This window comes from Molothrus ater, unplaced genomic scaffold (genome assembly GCF_012460135.2).
Source record: "Molothrus ater isolate BHLD 08-10-18 breed brown headed cowbird unplaced genomic scaffold, BPBGC_Mater_1.1 matUn_MA574, whole genome shotgun sequence".
NCBI lineage: Eukaryota > Metazoa > Chordata > Aves > Passeriformes > Icteridae > Molothrus > Molothrus ater.
Window position 1 is genome coordinate 1 of NW_023416533.1, and position 25,523 is coordinate 25,523.

General features: G+C 52.2%; 1 protein-coding gene across 1 annotated transcript in view; it reads right to left on the bottom strand.

Moving 5' to 3' along the window:
* Window positions 1-743: 743 nt before the first annotated feature.
* The window catches only part of LOC118700330 (kinase suppressor of Ras 2-like), a gene marked incomplete at its 3' end in the record, with an annotated part of 68,951 nt that continues 44,171 nt past the window's right edge, over window positions 744-25,523 (bottom strand). The window contains exons 6-17 of the mRNA XM_036404745.1: window positions 24,714-24,783; window positions 24,072-24,155; window positions 21,676-21,743; window positions 21,389-21,487; window positions 20,131-20,249; window positions 17,026-17,194; window positions 13,916-13,957; window positions 13,576-13,642; window positions 11,971-12,019; window positions 10,846-11,213; window positions 1,645-1,873; window positions 744-948 (exon numbers count right to left, since the gene is read on the bottom strand). Of these exons, the coding sequence (XP_036260638.1) occupies window positions 744-948; window positions 1,645-1,873; window positions 10,846-11,213; window positions 11,971-12,019; window positions 13,576-13,642; window positions 13,916-13,957; window positions 17,026-17,194; window positions 20,131-20,249; window positions 21,389-21,487; window positions 21,676-21,743; window positions 24,072-24,155; window positions 24,714-24,783 (1,569 nt within the window). The remainder of the gene's footprint in view (window positions 949-1,644; window positions 1,874-10,845; window positions 11,214-11,970; window positions 12,020-13,575; window positions 13,643-13,915; window positions 13,958-17,025; window positions 17,195-20,130; window positions 20,250-21,388; window positions 21,488-21,675; window positions 21,744-24,071; window positions 24,156-24,713; window positions 24,784-25,523) is intronic.

Genomic DNA, 25,523 nt, shown 5'->3' on the forward strand with positions numbered 1-25,523 from the left:
GATGACAAGGCCACAAAATGCCTAGCTCGACACCCAAAAACAAGCAGGATAATTTGCATCTTCAGGTGGATCTGGGTTATTCAGCACTGAAGTGAAAACTCATCGGAATTTTCTTCTTCTTCTCCAAACTTCTCCGTCCCACCTGGCGGCAGAGTGGGTTGATGACACGTGCCGGTGCCACGAGGCTGACCAAACACACATCCAGAGCTGAGGGGTGGCTGGGACAGAGATGCAGAGATCCGTCTGGAGTCTCTCAGGAGTGCACCTCATCCCATGGGCACATCCACATCCACATCCCTGTGCCTTTCCCAGCATCAGGACAGGCCAGCCTCATCCTGCTGCAGATGTCACTATCAATTCAAAATGAGTTTTTGAAGTGTTCAGCAAGCAAGCCAAATCCCAAATTGCTTTTATAAACACTCTGCATTCCCAACGTGGGCTGGAGACATCAGCAGCGGGAGCAAAGCCAAGGCGGCTCGCAGAGGAACAATTTGGGATGAGGGAGGAAGAGCTGGAGCGCTGCCTCTGGGTGTTTGTGCTGTTCCATGGGAAAACAGCCTCATCCTCTTCCATCCTTGGGGTTTTTTTTCCCCTCTCTGCAATACTGAGGTCATCAGCTCTGCACTGGGGCCAGCACCTCTACATTGGTGGTTATTGTCTCTACATTGATGGCCATTAGTCCTACATGGTGGCCAACTGGTGGTAATAACTACATGATGGTCTAGTCTACTGATGGCCATCACCTTTGTACTGATGGTCATCACCACTGACAGCCACCACCTCTGTACTGATGGTCAATGTCCCTACACTGGTGGCCAACACCTCTACATTGGTGGTCATTGTCTCTACATCGATGGCCATTACTACTACACTGGTGGCCACCACCTCTATACTGGTGACAATCACCTCTACACTGATGGTCATCAAGTCTACACTGATGGCCATCACCTTTACATTGACGGCCACCATCTCTGTACTTATGGTCGTTGTGTCTACACTGGTGGCCACACCTCTACATTGGTGGCCATTGTTGGGATCTTTAGTGGTCAGAGTGACCCTGAGAAAAGTTTGAAAGTCTCTTTTCCCAGCCTGGTGCTTGAAGAAGGAGTCAGGGCTCTTCATTTCTCAGTCTCAAGGTTGTTCATTGTTTCTCATCTATAAAAATTTTCTCCTGCCCTGCCGAGGTCCATCCAGCAGGACAGTTCCATGCACTCTGCCTGCCCCAGGGCAGGGTTATGTCTTTGTACTAAAAACTACTGTACAATGTTTACAATTCCTTTCCAATACCCATCACCTGTGTTAGACAGTGAGCTTCTACTCTGAACCAATCCAAAAGTGCCAACATCACAGCAGAAGATGGAGACCAGAAGAAGAAGGAGAAAGGCTGGACATGCCCAGTTCCCTCCATCTTGCCCCTGAACCCCCATAACAAAAACCCCAAAATTACTTTTCCACCCCATGATAACTTCACTATTATTCTACCTAAACTGTTGTGGCTTGCTGATCTTCATCTAAGGTTGGTGATTTGCTCCATGGGTCATAATCAAACCCACAGGTGTTTTGGGCTCTGTGCCAGGGCTTCTGAGCCCTCTGGCAGGGGTCCTGGCCATCCTGGACAGCCAGAGGGATGTTCTGGGTTCCCACAGCCATGACCTCTCCCTTGATGGCCACCACCTCTATCCTGGTGACCATCACCTCTACACTGTTGGTCACTGTCTCTACCTTGATGGCCACCACCTCTACAGTGATAGTCATCACCTCTTCACTCACGGCAATCACCTCTAAGTCAATGGCCATCACCTCTACACTGATGGCCATCACCTCTGCACTGATGGCCAGCACCTCTGCAAGGATGGAGATTCCATCCTGGCCCCTGCTCAGGAGCAGGGATCATCCCGAGCCAAGAGTTGTGGGCCGCATTCCATCACTCCAGGAGTTTTTTGCTTCCCTTCCCTCTTCTCATCCTCATAAATGCCCATTCAATTAAAGAGGTGATAAATGCCAGACCTCGGGAAGTTCATGCCAGGATATGGATTTTAGGGAAGCAGCTCGGATACCATGGAGACAGCCAGCACTATAGACCCAGGGGAGACACTAGAGAAGAGAGCGAAGTGGGGAATTAATAAAAAATGCTTTAATATAAAAATACCTCTGCTCCCAGGTTACATCTGTGCTGGAAGAAAAGACACGGCAAAGGATGCTTGGATGCTCCCACATTTCCAGCAGTTTACCCACTTTGAGGTTTTCATGGAAAAAAGGATCCTTTGGGGAATGTTAAGAAAGAAACAGCAACAGGAACCACTGAGCCAGGACTTATTTGATTTCATTTGAGCAGGACAGAGAGGGAAAGAAGGAGCTCTGCACATTCCAGCACGTTCCTGACTTATTTAGGAGTTTTCCAGCTGCTCCCATATATTGGCTTGTTTTTCTCTTTTCCCAGAATCTGGCAATGGTGCTTTTGGAACTCAACAGCTCCTGAGGTGTTTCACACAAAGGAAAATTGAACAAGGCTGTAAGAGCAGCAATGGGAGAGCTTTAGGTTCATTTTTATCCCGAGGTTTTGTTTTCCTCTAAGTGGATAAGGAATTTCACCTCCTCGATTCCCTGCCAATGCCAGAGCCAGGAGTGGCAGCATCCAGCCTGAAATTCCTCAGCCCTCTACATCCAACCCCACAACCACAACCAGGGAGGAAAAATTAGGATATGAGGGAAAATTTCTTCACTGAAAGGTTGTCAAGCCCTGGCACATCCCTGGAGTCCCCATCTCCGGAGGATTTAGCAGCTCTGTGTGGATGTGGCACCTAGGGACACGGATCAGTGGTGGCCTTGGCAGTGCTGGGGGAATGGTTGGAATTGACGATCTTAAGGATCTTTTCCAATCCAAACAATTCTGTGCTTCTATGGAAGCAGCAGACAAAACTCAGTGCCAGAAAAGGCGTGACCTGAGCATCCAGCAGATCCCAGCCCCTCCAGGCTGGAAATACTCATCCCATCCAACCCCATTCCAACTGAACCCAATGGGAAGCCAGGGAATTCAACTCCTGCCATTTTCAAGCAGAGCCCGTGTCCCCAGCCTGGAGATGGGAGAGACCCTCCTGCTCCTCATGGAGGAGCCTCTGCAGAGCCAAACCAGCAGGAGGAAAACAGAAAAGCCCTGGAGAGCCAACGCTCCCCTCATCCCGCTATCTCCAGCCGATGGAAGCACCGGCTTTTGATGGATATTACTTAGGCAGCAAAATTTTCCTGCCGGCAGCTGGCACGCACGATAACTACAGCCAAACCACAAGGGCTGCAGGAGGAGGAGGAGGAGGGGGATCTGCCTCCCCGAAAAGTAGCTCCAACTCCATCGTCACTCGGAAAAAAACAAGTTCTTTGGAAAAAGCCAACTCCATGCATTTTTATTTGGAGGAAATAGAGGAGACGAGTTCTTCTCCAGCTGCGGGGAGAAGAGCTCTGAGCCAGGTGAATGCAAAGCAGCCCCTGGGGCTTAGCTAAAGCCAGGCTTGCAAACAAAGTCATCCGAAAAAGCTCCATGCTCCAGGTGCCACTTGCTGCCTTTGCAAAAGGACACGCTCGGAATCAGCTCCGAGAGGGAAGGTTGGGTGCACAGGGATGAGTGGAGGCGCCTCGACCTCCTTGTCTCTGATATATTCTCTGCACTGTTCTGAACTTCAGGAAGGAAAAGAAAATTTTTAAAAACCCTTTTGGAGAAAGGAAAGAAACTTTGGTTTGAGCAGGCTGCTTCCCTGGAACCTGGCTCCACTTTGGGACAGTAATAATGATTATTATTAATAAAAAAGTTAATGCTGCTGTGGCAGGAAGGATCTGTTTCTTTGGCTAGGCAGGGTGCCAGCATATGGATCCCCCACAGGCCCTGCTCTGTCCCAAAGAGGATCCCAGGCACTGAGGATGCTCAGAAAAAATTAGGAATGATGCTGGGATGTCACTCAAAAGGGACGGGAAGAGCTGGCACGAGCGGAAGGGCTTTTTGGGACCATCTCTCAGCGGGGCACTTAATCAAAGGCATTTCCTTAAATCCCTTCCTCTCCAGCACAGAGAATCCTGCTGTGTTAAGCACTTTTCCAGAGAAATCAGGGCCAAACCTGCAATACTTCCATGGCAGTTGGAAACACTCTCAAAGCACAAAGGAAAACTTTCCCCTGGAGCATCCTCCACGTTAAGGAGCCGCCGGCAGCGGGGATTTGATGCTCCAGTGGGCAAGGAAAGCTCAGCCAGCCCCAGCGTTTCCACATCAAACACAGAGGATCAAGCTGCTGCTTTTCCACATTCCCAACCATCCTCTGGCTCGGGATATTCCCTCCCAGGCTGCTGCCTGCCGGTGGAAGATATATCCAGGTTTAATGTATATATTAATTCACATATCGACTCTGCGTTGTCAGTCGTTATCAAGATTTATCCAGCCTGATGGCCTGGCATCGATTGGCAGGGAGTGCATTCCCACGGGTCAATCCATTCTGATCCACAGCCTGGCATGAAGTCATCCCTATTTATTATATGATCTACGAGCTCCATTAACTGCCAGGGAAGGGAATGCGGCGGAAAAGTAGGAAAAGGGAAAACAACAGAGGCAAAGGAGAAGGGTCTGGCTCCCAAAGTGGGGGTTTGAACATGGATGGGGTTAGGGGGGGCAGGAATCCATGGGTTCCCTTCCCAAAATACACCTGGGGGCGGGGAGAGAAGGGCAGGACCTGAAGGGTACTTGGGAAATGCTCCAGGACCAGAGAGTCATGGAATGGTTTGAGTGGGAAGGGACCTTACAGATGATCTCAACCCACCCCCTGCCGTGGGCAGGGACACCTTCCACTGTCCCAGGGTGCTCCAAGCTCCATCCAACCTGGCCTGGAACACTTCCAGGGATGGGGCAGCCTGTGCCAAGGCTTCATAGCGAAGAATCTGTTCCCAAAATCCCATCTAACCCTGCCCTCTGTCCATGGGAAGCCATTCCCTGTGTCCTGTCAGTGCACGGCTCCAGCCTGGCAGAGGAAAACAAGGTGGCAGCTCTGTGTCTCAGTTTCCCTCACACAGAACAGGACTTAGAGCTTCTCCTTTAATTCCCAGCGCAGGAAGGAAGGCTGGGAGGATTCATTTTAAGTCCATTGAGGAGGAAAATCCAATTTCATAGAACCTTGCAATGGTTTGGGTTGGAAAAGACCTTAAAAATCCTCTCAATTCCAACCCTTGCCATGGGCAGTGATGCCACTCCGGTTGCCCAGGGCTCCATCCCTCCTGACCTTGTTGTTCCTTCAATTTGTGGTTTGTTAAAGCTCAAAGGACAATTTGGAGGCCCTGGAGGGAACAAGGAGCTGGCTGCAAGCACCACGGAGCATCCACAGGGAAAAAACAGACCCCCCAATCTGTTCCATCTTGACGCCATGGCTTCCACCCTTCCCCTTTCCTCCCATCCTTCAAATCAAGTTAAATATCCCCAGCTTCCTGAGCATTAAGATTTACAAGCCCCAAATCCTTCCCAGCTGGGCTGCCTGTAAAGGTCAGGAGATCTGGCACTGGGAGAGGCTAAAGCTGAGCTTTGTCCAGAGCTCTTCTGTGCCCAGAGGGAACAAGGTCCAGGGATGGGAGAGCATCCCTTGTGAAGGGCTTGTTCCTCCCAGCAGCAGAGCCAAACATTAAATATTGGCAAAATGCAGCATGGAAATCTATTATAAAATCAAAGTAAACCCCAGTATTTGGTCCATGCACTAAAGTTATCCATGAACAAACAGCTGAAGTGCCTTGGATATTCTTCCCATCCCTCACCCTCATATCTTCCCTATTAATTAGTCCCAGGGAATGTGTTCCTGTCATTAAAACCTGCTTGCCACAGAGAAAAAAGAGCAAACTCTCATTTCATCTTTGGTATCTCATGTAAGGACAGGGACTGGGTTTATCTCCACCCCCTCCCTGCCACCAGCAGCTCCAGGGAAGGGTTTAGGAGCTGCTCCCTCTCCAGCAGAAACCTCCAAGTTCCTCTGCTCCAAAGGCACTTTCAACAATTTTTTGATTTAAATTCTCTTTACACAGTTCTGCCAAGGTCAGGTTAATTCCTAATGTTCCTCAGTGTTCTCCTTGGTCTTCCCAGCAGGGACATAAATCATGGCCACACAGCCCTGGTGGCGTCACCAGTGGCACCCTGGAAAGTTGAAGTCACCCTGGCGTGACAAGAGAGGGGTCAAACCCCAGACTCCTTGCACAAGCTCTGAGAGCCGCGCTGGAGATTTTAACTAAAAACCCAAGGAATCCTGAAAAAACTGCCCCAAATCCCCCTCACAAGCCAGTGTGAGCTCAAAGCCCAGGCAAACTCCAGCTCAAATCTTCTCCCAGACTGGATAACCTCTCTCCCTTCTCCCAAACAACATTCCCAACCACCAGGAGCCCCAAGGAGCTGCATGCAGTGTGCTGATCCCCTGCTTCCATTACAGACCCAAGGAGCACCTGGAGCCTTGGGAAGCATCAACAACCTTTCAAATCCCCCCTTTTTGCCTCAGGAGGAGCACCCAAAATCCTAAAACATGGGAGTCTTTGCATTCATGGGTGGCTGGAGCCATTTTATCAGGATTAGGAAAGGACTTTATCCTTGGAAGGCCTTTGGGTGGCTGAGGCTTTGCCTCTGCTCCTGCTCTGGGGACCAGGACCAGGACCCTCAGGGAGCTGAGTTTACCCAGGCCTGGCTTTGTCACAATCCCCAGCAGCAGAATCAACTCATTATGCCAACAAAGGGACTTTTTCCAGCCCTTGCATCCCTCCCAGCCGAGGACTCCGCTGCCGTTTCCCGCTCAAAGCACTGAGGCTCAAAGCACCCACTCCCTCTCCAGACTAATTAAGATGGATGTTAATTGTCCCCAGTGCTCATTACCCAAGAGAAAACCCATTAGCAGCTCTGATGGAACTGTTCCTTGCGCTCGCCACCTCCCACTGCTGAAAAATGCTGGATTTCTGCTTTTCTGTCGTGTTAAGAGACAACTCAGGAGTCATGGAATGGTTTGGGTGGGAAGGGACCTTAAAGCCCACCCAGTGCCACCTCTGCCACGGCAGGGACACCTCCCACTGTCCCAGGCTGCTCCAAGCCCTGTCCAGCCTGGCCTTGGGCACTGCCAGGGGTGGAATTCCAGGGAATTCCATCCCAGCCCCTCTCCACCCTCCCAGGGAACAATTCCTCCCCAGTATCCCATCCCTGTGTCAGTGGGAAGCCATTCCCTGTGTCCTGTCCCTCCATCCCTTGTCCCCAGTCCCTCTGCAGCTCTCCTGGAGCCCCTTTAGGCCCTGCAAGGGGCTCTGAGCTCTCCCTGGAGCCTTTTCTTTTCCAGTCTCAATCCCACTGTTTTTATCATTGACAAATATATTAAACAGTGCTGGTCCTATTTATCCATAAAAACATTAATCTAGGGAAAAATCAGATTTTTAACTCCAACTATCCCACCCTCAGCCAGCTGCTGCCTCAGTTTCCCCTTCACATTTTTTCCCCTGTGGGCCGTGCTGTTTGGATGGGGAAATTTCTTTGTGCTAATGAGACGATCCCTGAATATCACAGGCAATCAGGAAGGAAAACGTCGGGATGGGGAAAAGTAAAAATAAACCCAGCTATAAATAACCCCCTTCCGGCAGCGCCGGTGGCACGGCGTGGTGAAGCCCCTTCCCAGGGACACACAGCTGCTCCCAGACGTGCAGGGAAACGGAGATTTCTGCAACAGCCACAAGGAATTGCTGGGATTTGGTGGAAAAAACGGCCTCGAGTGGCCACTTGTGGGCTCCCAGGGGAAAAGTGGTGGCCTTTTCGACACACACACACTGCAGAAAGTCCTGCCCTGGGAATGGGCATAGTGTGAAAATCCTGATATATCCGGGGTTCATAGCCAGGATCCCCCCCTCAGGCAGCTGGGAATTATTTTCCCCCACTCCAAGCAAAGCCTGGTTTAAAGTTATTCCCATAAACCCATGAGGAAAACTTGGGTCCATTTGGGAATGTCCCATTGGAAGAGTGATGCTCCCCCAGTGCCACCACCTGGACCATTCCCAATATCCTACACCATTCCCAGGATCCTGGACATTCCCACTCTGTCCCCTTCCCACCTCATTCCCTACAATTCCCACAGCAGCTGCCATGGCAGAAAAGCCCCCAGAGTGTCACATCCTTTAGGAAAAACCTGAAACGTGGGTGGGAGGGAAAGCTCCACATGGTGAGAAGGCTTTTCCCCACATCAGAGACTTCCCAAAAATGTTCAGCCAGGGATGGACCAGGCAAGGAGCACCAGCACAAGAGCAAGGAAGCATCCTTGGATGTAGAGATTGGGTCAGACATAAGGAAAAGTTTTCCCCAGTGAGGGTGGGCAGGCCCTGGCACGGGGTGCCCAGAGAAGCTGTGGCTGCCCCTGGATCCCTGGAAGTGTCCAAGGAATGTTGGACAGGGCCTGGAGCCCCCTGGGATAGTGGAAGATGTCTCTGCCCATGGCAGGGATGAGCTTTAAGTTCCCTTCCAACCCAAACTATTCCAAAATCCTGATTCCTGTGCTGTCACAGAACAGAGGAACAGAGCCCAACAGGAAGCTTCAAAGCAGGAAAATTGTGTTTGGAAGTTACCTCCAGGCTATGGGATATGTACTCACACCATCCCAAGCTTCCCAAAAATCCTCTGAGACTGAGATGAGCCCCATTGATTTTCCTGCACCCCAGAAATCCCAGCAGGAGAAATCAAACACGTTTCCAGTTGCAATTGTAAAATTCTCATGGAATGGTTTGGGTTGGGAGGGACATTAAAGCTCATCCCATTCCAGGTGGAAGGGACACCTTCCACCATCCCAGGCTGCTCCAATCCCCAATGTCCAACCTGGCCTGGGACACTTCCAGGGATCCAGGGGCAGCCCCAGCTGCTCTGGGCACCCTGTGCCAGGGTCTGCCCACCCTGCCAGGAAGCAATTCCTTCTCAAAATCCCATCAAATCTTACTTTGTTTTAAAGCTGATATTGGTTCAACTTTCAAAGGATGCAGATAAAAGTGGGTTGTAGGAACAAGCAAATGATGCCTGGAAATGTTGTGAGCTTGGGTTGTATTTCGGGCAATTTAATACATTTACATTTTGACCTTAAAAAACAGGACCAAGTGCAGCTGGAAGAGGAACAGGATGAGCAGAGCTCCACGTTCCTCACATTAATTCACCAGGTTGCAGCAGCACACAGACTGATTTTGTCCAGCTGTCAAAAATGGCACCTTTCTGCTTTTACAGAAAGACCCATTCAAATAGAAAACAGAAGAGAAAACATTCCAGGGCTCAAATTAAAAAATTTAAAAAAAAAAATCAAGGAATAAATTTCCCAGGTTTTGCTATTGAATAGCCCTGAAAAGCTGAGCAAATGGGGGCTGCAGAGGGACGGGATGGAGACGCCGCCTTCTCCTTTGGGAACGCGCTGTGACACACGGATGGGGGCTCTGACTCATCCATCAATACATGTGTTTGCACACTTTCCCAAAAGCTTTTGGCCTGGAGCTACCCAATAGATGGAAATGCTGCGGAATTTTCCCCAGATGGCTCCTTTTTGGTCCTGAATAAAAGGCGTCGTTTTTTCCAGTCGCCAGCTGGGGAGACGGCCCCGCTTTGGAGTCACCCTGACCCCAGAGGGTGAAACCCCCAAGGCAAACACCGTCCACAAACTCACCCAAGCAAGGATGAGGTGACACAAATTTGGGGTGAAACCCTTTTGTTTTGGACAAAGAGGGAGCAGAGCACCTGCAGAGCCACCCCATCTGGGATCAGGGACTGGGAGGTGCCACTTTCAAGGGAAAATTAGGGACATTAGGGAAAGATGATGCAATATTTCATCACTGATGGCTCTTGGAAGCGGTGCCATTCCATTGCTTTTTGAAATGCTGCCAGGAGGAAAATTCAACCTCACCTTGGAGAAACTTCTCTGGGAGAAAATAACCCAGAGTGGGATGAAAAGCAGGACTATGTCCAGTCCATGGCTGAAAGCATGGTCTGGAGGTGAAGGAAATCACAGAATTCCCTGGAATAAATGCATTTCCCATGAAAACAGCTGCTCTGGGAGCAGTTGCAGCCTCTTTGCCTCCAGGCCGGGTGGGATTTTTTGCCCAACCAAGCATGGGTTACACCGGGAGACTCTGTGCTGCATTCCCATTGGAAATGTGGGTGAGGGCAGATATTTGGGAATGCCTTGAGACCAAGAAAGCTGTGGAGGTGTTGGGTGGTCTGGGAACCCCCAAATCCCACCTCACTCCCCTGAAAGTTGCAAGGAGCCTCCCAGACTTCCAGTTACTAAAGGGACTCCAGGAGAGCTGGAGAGGGACTGGGGACAAGGGATGGAGGGACAGGACCCAGGGAATGGCTCCCAGTGCCAGAGGGCAGGGATGGATGGGATATTGGGAATTAGGAATTGTTCCCTGGCAGGGTGGGCAGGCGCCGGCACAGGGTGCCCAGAGCAGCTGGGGCTGCCCCTGGATCCCTGGCAGTGCCCAAGGCCAGGCTGGAATAAACTGGGACAATGGAAGGTGTTAAAGCCCTGGATTGGCTTTAAGGTCTCTCCCAACCCAAGCCAAACCATTCCATGATTCCATGATGCTTCCTACCCCTGGATAAAACAAACCATTCCTGTCTGGACCTCCCCTCCTACAGAAGAATGTCCTGCCTGGACAGACTTTTGGATTTGCTGTGTCCTCCAAACCATAAACCCCAGCATGTGGAGAACATGGAGAACATCCCTTCCTTAGGGGAGAAAACTCAACCCAATGGCAAAGTTGGACTGGAGGAAAAACAGACAGGGAAAACGCGTTTTTTGGACAGGGAAAACAAATTTTTGAACAGAAACAAACAGGCCCAACCTGGTGATGATGGCGAGGTGGGGAGGGCTCATGCAGGCCCCCATGAAGAGCACCACGTTCTCGTGCCGGGTCTGGCGGTAGGCCATGACCTCCCTCTTGAAGGCCTTGAGCTGGTCCTCGTTGTCGCGCTCGATGTCGATGAGGCGGATGGCCACCTCGCCGTGCCAGCGCCCGTGGAACACCTGCCCGAAGCGGCCCTTGCCGATGAGCTCGCCGATCTCCAGCTGCTCGAAGGGGATGTCCCACTCCTGCAGGAAGATGCTGGTCTGGCTGGCCTTGCGCGGGAAGTTGCGCGCCGAGAGCAGCGACAGGTTCATCTCCTCGAAGTCGTCCTCGGACTCCTGCACCTCCTCGGCCCCTTCCTCGTTCTGTGGTGGGCAAAAGGCATGGGAAACCATAAACCAGGGAGGAAACTGAGGGAAAAACCCCACTGACCCAACTCCTGCTCGCTCAGACGCAGAGGAACCAGGTAGGGGCCTCCCAACCCCAACGCAGCAGCCCTGTTCTACACAAAGTTGGCAGAATCCCAGATTTTTATAGAATCATGGAACCCTTTAGGTTGCAAAAGCCATCTGGGATAGACTCCAACCCTTCCCCAGCATGGCCAAGGCCACCACAATCCCATGTCCCCAAGTGCCACAAGCACGGGGCTTTAAATCCCTCCAGAGCTGGGGACTCCACCGCTTCCCTGTGGAGCCATTTAACCCCATCCTGGGGCTAAATTTAAGATTGTGACCCATCAGAGATTTAATTAATTTGTCTTAAAACAGTTTCATCCTCCCCTGGCTGAGCTGTGCTCTGTTAATTCCCATTATTCCCAGACCCCTTGATGGTCCATTTAGACTTCCTAGAGGATTTACAACACCCCTTAAAAGCTCCATCCTCGTCTTCCCTCTCCTTTCCTTCCCTCCCACCGCATTTTTAATGCCTCCTGAAAAACCTCATTGAATTCCAAACTCGAAGCCCAGGAGGGTCCCTCTCCATGGGGTGGGGACACGGATGCCTGGACTTTAATTCAATTATCAGCAATTCCACTGCACAGATGGGAAACGTCTCCATTTCCTAGGAAATGTGCCCCAAGATATCCTTAAAACCAAGGCCCATTAAGCACAGGAGCCATCTCACCTCCGAGGTGGGCTCCACTTCAATTTGAAGCAATGGGTTTCCTTCCAGGCTGTTAAAAGAATTATGGAATTAACACCATGGAAAAACACTGGGATCTGGGGAGCAGTCCCTCTTCCTGCCCCAGGGATAAAGGGATCAGAGAGGAGAAGGTGTCACTAACCCAGGGAAAGGGACAGATTTACCCCGCACTGACTCTGACCACAATCGAGGCATTTTCAGGGATTTCTAAGATTTTTTTTGCAAGCAACCCCAGCCAAAGCAGAAGTGCAGAAGGAAAGAAAAGGACCTTTTCAATCATTTTGGAGAAGTGGAGGGCTTGGACGTCCTCTCCCTGCAGTAAAGCACCCAAATCTGACTGGTTTTCAAGTTCTTTCCCTTCCCTGTTCACTCAGCACCTCCCACCCCCAGGTCCATGACTGGGGTCTGCTGCTCCTGACAATTAATGGGGAATTAGGGAAATTCTGAATGAGGGATCAACTGAAACAGCTCGGATGGTTTCAAACATCATATAAATATATTATAAATTATTATTATTAATCTCTTCCCAGGGGAGTTACGCACCCCAGGCCACTCAGACATGGCAGTCCTACAAGTCCTACCCCACTCCATGGCCACTAAAGACTATAAATCCCAGGATCCTGCAGAAAAGGAGTCAATCCTGGTATTTTGAGCAGCTTGGGAAGCCCAAGTGGCTGCAAAAATCTCCATGGATGGGTGGTTTGCAGGAGCAGCCAGTTCCTCATTGCTATCCCAGGCACAGATTCCTGTCTCCCGAGGATCCACAGATGTTTAACCCAGCCAAGCCCAGGATGGCTCCCATGGGATGATTTCAGTGGGGGGGAGGCAGTGGGAATCACAGATTTTAGATATTGAAAAAAATATCTAAATTTCCTCCCCAAAAATCCTATGTTTTGACACCTTCCTTTAGGCAGAGGGAAAAAAGGCTTTGGCTTCACCATTTTTCCTTGAATTCCCAAGGGAGAGTAATTCCATCCTTTGCTCCACTGCATCCCTGGTGGAATTTGGAGAGTGTGGACGAGCCAGCCACAAACTGGGGACAGACCTGGTCCCTTAAACCCCTGGCTTGTGAAATCCTTCCAAAATGGCCTTTAGAGTAAGGATCAGGAGATCCACAGAGCAGTGGAATGTTGTTGTGGGAGCAGCACAGGCTCCAGGACGTCAAGGAATGATGGATTTGGGCTCGACCTGCTGGGGAGGGATGGTTCTAATACTGATAAGATGCTGCTTTTCCCAATGCTGCTTTTCCCATCCCAAAAGATGCTGCTTTTTCAGCCCAAAGTTTATTGGGCTTGAAAATATTGGAAGTGGTGAAGATATGCTGGTTATCTGCTTTTAATTTAATTATAATTCAATTATAATTTAATTAATCCCCTGGGCTTGGGCTTTTTAGACTGAAATCCATTTTTTTTTCCTAGCAGTGAAGAGCTGTGAGTTATAAATTAACCCCTTGCCCTCCTTCTCAACCTTCCGGAGCTCTGGGGTCTCACCAGGACCACCTGAGCCCCCAGTGCCAGGGGAGCACCCATGGGGGCCTGGAGGTTTTGGGGTGCAGAGGGAAGGGGATGGGAAGGGGGAGTCACTCACATGGGGTTGGAGGTGACAGGGTGCAGGACGACCTGTGGGGCTCGGGTTGGCGTCTCAGGCACCACATCTGGCAACAGGAGAGAGGAGTCAGAGATCTCTGGGGGCACCCAGGGGAGTTAAACACCACCCTGCACCCCCAGGTCCCATTTAGTGACACCCTGAGGAGGGCTGGGGGCCACTTAGGGCCACCCAACCTGGCAGCATCAATAGGCTTTGAGGAGAAATCCCACCCCAGCACGACCTCCCCAGCACAAATCCAGGGGTTTGGAGGGCTGGCCATGCACCCATCCCCAGCAGGAGAAACCCCAGCATCCAAGGAGAAACTTCCAGAGAGCCTTACCTGGGAAAATGAACTGCTGCTTGTACTTGTAGTAATGGGAGGCTGCAAAAGAGGAACAAGGGTTCAACACTGACCTGTGGAGCTGGAAAAGCTCCAGCCTGTGCCCAGTTCTTCACCAGGAAACCTCAACCCCAGTTGTGTGAACCCCTCCTGTGTGATCCAACCTCTCCCACTTCCATATCCCCATATGGAATATTCCATATTCCGAAATGGCACATAGGATGCCCAGGCCAATAAATTAAGACTTTTGCTGGGTTATAACTTGATTTTCCCCCCCATATCTTCTCTTCTGCACCATTTGGAGAGTGTCAATGTCATCCATGAAGGTTTGGACACCAGTGAGAGCCAGCAGGGTGAGAGTCCTGGCCCTCAGGTTGGATTTGGGAACCTCTTGGCATCATGGAGACGCCAAGTGATGGGTTTGGAACTGCTGCTCATTTGAGCCACATTCCATCCTTTTTTCCCTTGTTTTGGAGCCGTGTCCTTCCTGGAAGGAGTTCCAGGAGCCACATTCCAAGGCCAGAGCTCAGAGAGGCTCTGGGTGTTGGGAACATCCACTGGCTCCCATCTCCAGCCCAAGGACTGATCCAATTCCATGAGCAGGCAGGTCATGGGTGTGAAGAACTCAGAGCTGCTGAGGCCACCAGAGGTTGGCAGCAGCTCAGAATTCACCTTCTTATCACCAAGACCCAAGGGCCATGGCTCAGCTTCCCCCCTCCAGCTCAGAGACCCCAAAGTCCGACCTCAGCCCTGCAGCAGGACCTGAGCCAACATCAAAGGAGCCTGGAAGGTAATTCCAGCAGGAGAAGGTCACCGTGTCACCATTTCCAAGCTCAAATCCTAATCCCTGAGATGATCATCTTGATGGGATAAACCACGGAAAACTTCCCAGCTGGGAAGATGAAAGCAGGGTAGGTCCTGCTTTGGATCCCATCCTGCTCCTAATGGGAATAAAACAGGGAGCAAACACCCCTAGAGATGCCAGGGTCTGATCCTGCCCTGCTCTGGCTCTTCCAGCTGGGAATGTGTTCCAAGTACCCCAAAGGGGGGTGAAATCCATGAAATAATGTCCCAACAAACCCCACCGGGAGGTGTCTGCTGCAGAAGTGACCCAGGATGGGGCTACCAGAGGCTGGATGCCCCCAGAGCCAGGCAGGGTCCAGGGCTGGCCCAGCAGGGGGATTGGGATGCTGAGACACTGGGACACTTTGGCTCTGGAAGAACTCCTTGGGCTGGGTCACACCAGGACGGAACTCACACCGTGTCCTCCAGACCTTGGAGGCTCCAGGGCTGTGCCTGGTGAAATCCTGACCCTCTGGATGGGTCACACCATTCCTGGCAGTGCAGCTCAGGGCTTCCTTGTGCCATTCCAGGATCCTGCCTGAATGCCAGGCACTCTGGGACTGCCCCCTCTCTGGGCACACAGCACATGATGGGTTTGCTGGGGGGCGTCTCCCAGCTTCTGGAAGTGTTTGTTGTTGCAGTGATGGATTCTGCCAGGCAGCTTCCTCCTCCTCCTCCTCTTCCTCTCTCACTGAAGACTGCTCAAGATGGAGGCACCACCATGGACATTGAAGATTCTGCCTGGTTCCTCTAGAGAAGCCATCCTGACCCTCCTTCCAACCGCACCACTCCATTAATCCTGGGATTTTGGGGCTTCAGGACCTCATGCTTCCAGCTGGTCCAGCAAGGAGGTCATGGACCAAGCAGGACCCACAGGACAGCCAGGAGTGCCTCAGCATCCCAGAGATCTCCTCTCCCCTCACCAGCTCTATTTTGGGAGCAGGTGGACACAGTTCCAGGAGTGATGCTGAGCCTGTCCCTCCTGGAAGGGACCTTTCCTGGAGCAGCAGGACATCCCAAGGGAAGGCAGACAGGAGGAGCTTTTTGGGCCATCTTCCATAACTTCTGTGTCCTGCAGCCACCATGACCTCCCTGCCTCTCCCACCATCCCTGAAGAGATGGAGCTCCTGGAGCAGATGGATCCCAGGTCCAGATTCCATGGGACAAGCCACGTCAGACAAGCCACAGATGATTCCCAGAATCATCTGTCACCCCCCCACACACTGCCAACCTGCTGGGGACCCATCACCCCAAAAACATGTCAGGGTCAACCCAGTCTGCCCTCATAGAGGGGTCAGCCCCTGGTTTCTGTCAGTGCTTGAGGTGAAATGTCATGGAAAATGCATGGAAAAATGGAAAATGCATGCCTGGAAAGGCTTTGTAGCCTCAAGAGCAGCAGAAGTTGGGCTGGCTCCAACCCTGGAGGATTCCAAGACTGGATCAAGCCTTGGGCTCTGACCCTTCTTCAAGCAAGAGGTTTGACCAGAGACTGCCAACTAGAATTATCCCAAAGTCACCTTTTCTCCTCATTTCTACTTCCACCTTCTCCCCACCTGTTGGAACTCAGTGCATCCCTCTGGGTGTCCAGAGTTGCCAAGGACCCTGCTGGGGGGCTCAGAGACCCTGGCACGCAGCCCAGAACACCTGGGGATTTGATTTTGACCCCTGGAGCAAGTTGCCAGCTTTGTATGAGGACATGAAAGTCTCACAGGTTTGAATAGTATAATAACAAAATGATCACAGGGGGAAAATGCAGATTTTAGGATTGTTGGGACGGGGGTTATGGAGACAAGATGGAGGAATCTGGGCGGATTCCTCCATCCAAGAAGGAATTCTTCTTCTTCTTGTTCTCCATTTTCTGCTGTGATGTTGGCACTTTGGGATTGGTTTAGAGTAGAAGTGCACTGTCTAGCATGGGTGATAGGTATTGGGAATTAAGTGTAAATGTGTTATAGTATAAAAGGACAACACCGCCTCGGGGGCGGTCAGAGTGCCTGTGTGCAGACCTTGGCTGGACAGAAAGAAAATTTTATAGATAAAAATTAATAAACAACCTCAAGACCAAAAAGTGAAGAGTCCAGACTCATTTTTTAGTTGCGCGGGCCAAAGCAGAGACACCCTGCACACCTCGGGGCAGCAATTATCACCCACCCTGGCGCAAACCCAGGACGGGAATTAGGTGGAACTGTCCCACATCCCAAGGACACCCCAGGACACGAGTCCCCCCCGGGGGGGCAGGTGGGGACACGGGGAGGGGGTGGCATTACCTGGCAGGTTGAACTGCTTCTGCTGGCGCGGGCACTGCGGGGAGGGGTGCAGCGGGGACGGGGGCGTGGCGCTGGGCGGCAGCGGCGGAGCCGGCGAGGACGGCGTGGACGACGTGGTGGACGAGGGGTTGCTGCTGGAATCTGGCTGGTAGGGCACTGGAATGTGGTCCTGAGGGACACAGGGAAGGAGGGAAAGGAGAGGAGGCGGTGAGAGCAGCGCTGGTTGGTGCCAATCCGAGGTGCAAAGGACCCAGGGTGACAAAGGACATTGTGGCATTCACATTCTCTGAAAAATCCCTTCACCCAAGAGTCTTCTCCTGGGAAGCTGAGAAGCCTCAGAGAAAAGGAAAACAATTCTTATCTCATTTGCTTCTCCTGTGTTTTGCTCATTAAAATGTGTTTGGAGATTGTTTACCTACAGGTGATTGTTCCATTGGATTCTGCTGTGAATTGTTTTCACTCTTTGGCCAATCAGGGCCAAGCTGTGCCAGGATTCTTTCCAGTCCCGACTTTTCATTATTATCTTCTTAGCATTCAGTAAGTATCTTTTCTGAATTCTTTAGTATAGTATAGTATTCTTTAATAAAATATAGTATCATAAAATAATAAATTAGCCTTCATGGAGTCAGATTCATCATTCCTTCCTTCTTCAGGGCACCCCACAAATACAATATGACATCATCCCACCCATTTCTTCCAGAAATCCTAGAAAACAGCTTTTCCCAAAGCTGTTTGTATTCCCCAAAGCCATTTCCCACCATAAACTGGCTCCTTTCCCACCCTCACCCCTGGCTGAGGGTGCCATAAATCTCTTGGCTCTGCACAGCCACGGCCACCAAAGCCAGAATCGGGGTCACCACCTTGGGGCTCGGTCCTTGGGCACAACAAGGTCCTGGAAGTTCCTGCTGGGCTCCCTGGAGCCAAAGTCCAGGGCCTTGCAGGGAGCAGAGGGATCTGGAAAGAGCAGCCAATGCATCCCAAGACATTCCTCAGCATTCCTTGACTCCTCCCAGTCAAGGCCATCGATTGTGGGTGCACATGGGGTGGATGGGAAGGGAGCCAACAGGCCGGAAAACCTGCTTGGATGTCTTGGATCCCAAAAGGAAAATCGAGGCCAGGATTTCCCCCCTGGCTGCCCAACTTGGAGCCACTGAACAGGGTGTGAGCAGTGCTGAGCATTCCCATCCCCACAGAATTTCCCTCCAAGGTTAAAAAATCTGCACGAGCCTTCCCCAGCAGGCAATTTTGTCCTAATTAATTAATTCTTAAATGAGCTGGGCTTTCCAGGAAAGCCATATTGGTCATCATTCCATGCTCAATAATCTTGGTCAGGTAAATTCTTTTTTAAACAACCAGTGAAGGTCAAAACAATAAGATTTCACGGGGGGTTGGGATTAGAGGAATTTAAGGTCTCTTCCAACCCAGGCCATTCCATTATTTTATTCAGGATACCTTTAAAGAAATGCTTTTAGAAATACCAAAGTAAGATGGGGGCCCTGCTGAAATAAGAATATTTTCAGGGGAAATTTCAACCTGAATGGGAGCGCTTAGGACAAAAGCACCACCCCAAAACAACAAAACCAGAGCAGATCCCTACACCAAGAAATTCCTAAAAAGATTTATGTTTAAAATCAGTCTCCAGGAGCATCTTGGTACCCAGACTTTCCCCAGAGCCAGAAGATGCTGAGGGCTTGAGGAGCCCAGCCAGGCTTTAGGAATTCAGGGTTTTGTTGATCCATTCCCCATCAGGTCAGTGATATCCCTCTTTCTGAGCACTTCCAGCCTGCCAACCCCTCACCCTGCCCTTCCTCCAAGGAATTTTCCACTGGAGGCCAACAGGCTTTAAATTCCATCAGAGCCAGCTCTGTGATGGGTTTATGGTATCAAGGCAGAGCAGGAGTGAGCCCGGTGCTCTGTCAGGTCTGGCTTGAGCAGCTTCGCCAGGGACAATCCAATTCCAGGCTGGTTTTATTTGCAACAATAAATTTGTTATTTATTAAAGCCTCCACTGGGAGCAGAGACCTCAAACCACCCCAAATTCAGCTTGGACCTGGAGACTGAGAGGCCACAACAGAGCAGGACTAGGACAGGTATCCAGGCTGTTGTGGAAATGCTGATCCCATTTTATCTCTAAAAAAATAACTTCATTGGATACTGTTGCAGACATCTTTTCACTAAAAATCCTTTCTTTAGGATTTTTCCTTCTGAGAAGCTGAGAGGCCTTAGAGACAGAATGTAAACAATGGTTATCTGCTGCTGTGGAATGCAACAGGTGCACCTGTGATTAGCCCATCTTAGATGTGTATAATTAATGGCCAATCAAAGATCGAGCTATCTCGGACAGAGTCCAAGAGAGCTGCTTTTGTTATCATTCCTTTCCTTTCTTGTCTATTCTTAGCTTAGTTAGCATCTGAGAAAACCTGTCCTTCTTTTTCTTTTTAGTATAGTGACAATGTAATATATTTATATCATAAAATAATGAATTAAGCCTTCTGATCATAGAGTCAACATTCTCATCTCTTCCCTCATCCAAGAACCCCTGTGAACACAGTCACAGGATACGTGTCCAGGGAAGGGGCTGGAGCCCCAGGAGAGGCTGAGGGAGCTGGGCAGGGGCTCAGCCTGGAGCAAAGGAGCCTCAGGGGGCCCTTGTGGCTCTGCACAGCTCCTGCCAGGAGGGGACAGCCGGGGGGTCGGGCTGTGCTCCAGGGAACAGGGACAGGAGCAGAGGGAACGGCCTCAGGCTGGGCCAGGGCAGGGGCAGGGTGGATTTTGGGGAAATTCCTTCATGGAGGGGGCAGTCAGGCACTGGCACAGCTGCCCAGGGCAGGGGTGGAGTCATTCAGCAGCCATGTGGATGTGGCACCTGGGGACATGGGGCAGCGATGGCCTTGGCAGTGCAGGGGGAGCAACCAAACTCAATTTTCTTAAAAGATCTTTTCCAACCGGAAGAATTCCAAAGGTGTGGATTGAAAAGAATGCAAAGCTGTGGATCTTTGTGTGCAGGGGGTCCTGTCCCTGTGGCAGGGTGTGCACACGGGGGCTCAGAGCTCACCTTGTTGAGTTTGTTGGTTTGGGGGAGCTCAGGGGGGGCTCAGGGCTCACCTTGTTGAGTTTGTTGGTTTTGGGGAGTGTTTGGCTGACGTGCAGGTCCGAGTAGCGCGGGGGCTTCCTCAGGGGGTTGTTGATGTCGCAGGGCACCGACTCTGTCCGGACCAACCTCGCTGGATTCAGAAGGGAGAGAGGAAAAGGGGGGTGGAGAGGAGGGGAAGAGAGAGGGAAGGACATCAAAGCTCAGCTCCCTGTCACAGGGGTCGCCCCGTGCTTGCAAACCGCTCTCCAAAGCGATTCCCGCGGCACTTCCAGCCTGGGATGGCAGCTGAGCTTCGGGATCCTCCTGCACCCCGGCCACAGCCAACCCCCCCCGGGGTGTGAGGCAGCAATTTGGGGGCTCCAGCAGCTGCCACGGCCCCTCTGTGAACCGGGGCTCAGCCAGCACAATCCTGATCCTTGCTGGAGCTTTCTGGGGTGAAGGGAAGGAGCCGGCTCTGAACGCTCCCAGCAGGGAGATCTTTTGGGAAAAGCCAGCCTGAAGGTTGGGGGGGTTCAGGAACTGTTTAACTCCAAGATAATGGATTTAAGAGCTGGGTTTGGGATTTTTTGGGGGGGAGTGGGGAGGTATTTCAGTGATGCTGAGGCCACCCCAAAGCCATGCTGCTCCTAAAACACACAGCGGGCAGCTCCGGCTCTGGCAACATCACAGCCCTAAATCCCAATTCCTGCCCATCCCAGGAGCCCGACTGCCCCTTCCCTGCCTCCCGGGCAGGGATTGCAGCAGCTCCGAGCCTGACGAGGGGGCGTCTTCAACCGCTTCCACCCAAATTTGCTGCAAGTGAGGGCGTGGGGTGGGATGGGGGCTGTAAAATTGCCCCCTCTGAGGTGCCACCAGCACAATCCTTTTCCCCGGGATTAAACCAAGGAGCGGGTTTGGGGGGGATATTTCACAATTCAACACAAAGGAACAGCTTTAAGAGCTCAAAATTCAAGGCAAGAGCGATTCTCTCAGGCAGTCGCGGTCCTCTGGCCAGCAAAGGGAGCCAAAATCTGGAAGAAAAGAGGTGGGGAAGCGCCGCCCCGCCGTCCTGCTGCAAGGTTCTGCCTGTCTCTGTGCGGATTTTAGGCCGGGCTCTCTATCCCGCAGGAGAGCGGGATAAGGCAGCTCCAAAAAGCACCACGAGCATCCGCAGGGCCACGGCCGCGTCCCCGGCGCGGGGACCCCGCATGCACCGGGGGGGTTCGGGGTCCCCCGTCCGCCCTGAGCTCTCGACAGAAGCAAAAAGGCGAAAACCTGGTTTGGACTTACCCCGTGCGGTGGGGAATCTGAAAAGAAAAGGAGGCAGGGGGAGGGTGGGTGGAAGTGGTTTGCAATGCAAATCTGCCTCGCCCCGACCGGCTCGTCTCCCTACAAGCGGAAAAAACGGTGGGTAACATTTCCCCCGGAGCGCCCAAGCGGTTCGGGAGCCTCCGTCCCGCCGGGGACCCCGCCTGGCCGGGTGCGGCTCCCGAACCCCCCGGGGGAGCTTCCGAAAGTTTCACCCCCCAAAAAAAACCATCCCCGGAGGCTCGGAGCAGGGAGCGGGGGGGCCTCACCTCCGCGGTGGATGATCAGCAGGTGACACGGGGGGGCCTCTTTGGTGCATTTGTTGTGGCACTTGAGCCTGGCAGGGGACAGAGAGAAAGGAGTGAGAAGGGAACATTGAGGGATGGAGGGACAGGATAAGGGGGGAGCTTCTTCCCACTGCCAGAGGGCAGGGACAGGTGGGATATTGGGAAGGAATTGTTCCCTGGGAGGGAGGTTGAGGCTGTGGCTGTCCCTGGATGCCTGGAAGTGTCCAAAACCTGGGATAGTGGAAGGTGTTCCTGCCCCTGACAGGGGTGGAATGGGATGAGCTTTAAGGTCCCTTCCTATCCAGGCCATTCTGGGATTCTTTGATGGAGTTTTTTCCTCCTTTTCTCCCTGGGAAAGTGACTGGATGCAGGGTGTTGGTCATTCACTCAGTCTGAGTGAGCCCTCCAGGCTCCCTGCTCCCCACCATTCCCAAGCAGCAGCTCAGGGATGGGGAACAGTGTGGGAGGCACATCCTGGGCAATCAGGAGGGGCTGCACAGCCCTGGAAAACACCTCCATCCCAATGGGGCAGCACAGAAATTCCCAAACCTGGCGGCTCTGCCCCACTGCCCCTTTCTGGGCCAGCCAGGCTTGAGGACACCCCAAATTGTCACTTCTGCCAGAGCTGGCTGCAGTAGAAGGATCAGAGCCCTGCACTGGGGGGAAGGGTGTACTGAAGGTGGGACAGGATGAGCTTCAAGGTCCCTTCCAGCCCAAACCATTCCATGGTTCCATGAAAACCCAGTTCCCACCATCCTGCTGCTGCATGCTTTACCAAATTCAGGAGCAGCAGAGGGGGAAGAAGTGGCTGCCCCAATTCCTAATGTATCCCTGCCATTGTGCCCCCCTCTCCTGCCTTTATTAAGGACATTTAGCCAAAATAAAGAGACGATTTACAGACTCTGGATATTCTGCAGAGCTTTTCCCGTTGTTTTTCTTTTTTCCCGGAGCCCGGGCAGGAGTCTGGAGGGCTTCACCCCCGGGTCATGCATGTAGGCATGGGCAGACTCCCAAATCCTTCCCATTCCTCCTTAATTAAGGATGGAAACGCATTCCCAGCTCACTGCTCTGCCAGGCCGGCAGAAAGCCATGGGGGAAAAGGGAAAAAGGAGGAAAGGATTTATCAAAACAAGGGGAAATGATGGGGGAAAAAAAAAAAGGAACGGCAGCTTCAAGTCAATGAGCTGGGTAATGAAAATTCAGGAGCTGCCCGTGTTAGCTTTTATTACAAAGCTGTTCCTAGAGGGAAAGGCAGGAATTAATTTGGTATTTGAGGCTTGGGGGGTTTGGGGTCCGGTTGTTTGTTTTACCTGTTGGTTCCCCTCTGCTTTCTGGGGAAAGCAGCGCCGGGGCAAGGCTGGAAAAAAACCTAAATGCCTTGTGTTCAGTGCCAACTTTTGACTGCCAGGAAATGGATTTGTTCTTTTCTGTAGGATTACAGGGAGCAGGATTTGCACAGCCAGAGCCACAGCATCCCTGATCCTGCTCAGGGATCCCTCCTCCAGCACGGAGAGCTCGCAGGAAAAGCCTCCAGTTCCTTGAGCATGGATAGAATGGGAATCACCCCTTTAGAATCCCTGTGTTCGATACCATCCCTTCCAGCTGCGGAGTAAGCGAGCGCCTCTAGGCAGGTTTAAATCCCAATTTACCAACTCATCAGCGCTTAATCAGCGGCAGCAGCGATCGTTCCCGCTCCGTTACCCGCAGACAATCGCACATCCCCAGCTCCCGGCCCCAGGAAAGGCAATCCCGGCCCCAGCAGCACTTCCCCAGCGCTGGTGGCCGCATGGATCTGTCCAAGGCCGGGCTGTGGCGGATTTGGAGCAGCTGAAGCAGCCCCAGGCTCTGCCTCGCTCTTTTCCCACTCCTGTCCCGTTTTATCCCCTCTCCTTTGCACCATGGATTAACTGATGCGGCTCCTCGGGGGCCCTGCCAGGACGCAGAGGTGCCCAAAACTCGGCAGAAATAGAGGTTACAGCCCAAAACTGTGGGCAAAACCCACCTGATGGCCAGAGCTATCCCTGCCTGGTCCTGCAGATAATTCCACCGGGAATCTCCATAACCTGGGATCTAAAGCCAGGCTTGGGGAAGGGGCACTGTCAGGATCTGACTCAGAGCTCTGGAGCGAGCAGAGCCGAGCTCTGGCGGGCACATCCTCCCCGAGGAGCCTGATCCCATCCCAGACACCAGCCCAGCCCTGCTTTGGGGTGTTATTCACCCAATTTCACGGCTCATTAAAGCTTCCTGTGAGGATGAGCTGGCGAGAGCCGGGCTGGTCTCTCCATGCCCAAATTCCTGCTCGGCTCCCCCGAGAAAACCCCGATTATCCCCTCCCGGTTTGAAGGAGTGACACACACAGCTCCAGCACGGCGCCATACTTGCAGTTTTTGCATTTTAAGCCGAACAACATTCCCTTCCCGCAGACGGTGCAGGTCTGAGACATCCAGTACTTGGTGGAAAACCTGTGGAGAGAAACAGAGAGGGAGAGCTGAAGCCTCACTCATCCCCTGAGCCCTGCTTCATCCTCTCTCTGCTGCCCTCAAACTCCTCTGCAGGTGTTGAGGAATTTTTCTAGGGGTGCCAAAACACAACCCCGAGCCTTCCTTTGGTTCTGGAAGTTTGTTCCAAAGGGAATCCAACCCCAACTCCCTGTGATTCCCACCCCAGACTCCCCCAAACCCCTGCCTGCCCTGGGGACCAATGTTTGCAGCTTCCCATCAAACAGCAGCGCTCTTCCCGCTGCCTTTCCCTCTTCAGGGAGATATGGAAGGGTTCTAATCCAGAGATGGGGAATTTGCTGAAGGCTGGCAAGGTCACAGATAAAACACAGATTTATTGATAGCAGCTTGAGCCTTATCTAAACCAGATCTGAACTGAAATGGAATTGAAATGGGCTTGGAGGACAGCACAGCACAGCCCAGCATGGGAAAGAGAGGGAATGTCCCCAGTCTCGGTGTCCTGGAGCAGAGATGGGGAGGGAGAGGCCCATCCCTCATCCCCCAGCAGGGGGAGGGGCCCACCTGTGTTTTATGGAGTTTCCTAAATCCCGCCGAGGGATCTGCGGGGACCAGCGAGGCACTGACAGCGTATCTGCAGGGAGAGACCAGAAAAACAGCGCTGGTAACAACATCGACGGCTGGGGCTTGAGTTTTTGGGAAGGAGAGCAAAGGATGTGCACAAAAAATGGGATTTTCCTGCTATTTCCCCCTGGAATGCCTCTCTGAGCTCCTTGCTGGAAACCAGAGCTCTGGGATTTGTGGGGCTGTGGGAATTGGGGTCTCCTGTCCCAGATCCCATCACCCAGTTTGGAGGAGAGGAGAGGAGAGGAGAGGAGAGGAGAGGAGAGGAGAGGAGAGGAGAGGAGAGGAGAGGAGAGGAGAGGATGCACCCATGTGCAGGCAGGGTGGGATTGCAAAACTTCTGGAATCACATCAGGACGTCCAAAGAAGAAAGGGAAAATAAAGCTGGAGCAGCCTCATTGTCAGTTTTTAATAAGACATCACAGCTTGAGGCGGCAGCTGAGGAAAAGCTGAGTGCCAGCCACTCCAAAGGTGATTCCATTCCTATTCCAGGGGAAGAACAGAGGTAAAAGCAGTCCCGGGGCTCTCCTTCCAAGGGAAAAGCAGGGAAGAGGGATAAGGACAAAGAGGGAAGTTCACTGGCACTGCTGGGGCAGGAAGGCAACCAGGAGCATGGCCATGCTTGGATTCCATCCTCTCCTTCAGCCTCGGCAAGGGTGGAAAAGCTGCTCCTCCTCCTCCTCCTCCTCCTCCTCCTGCCGGCCACGGGAAAGGTCCTGCCCCGCAGGATGCCCAGCCCCGGGAGCGGCT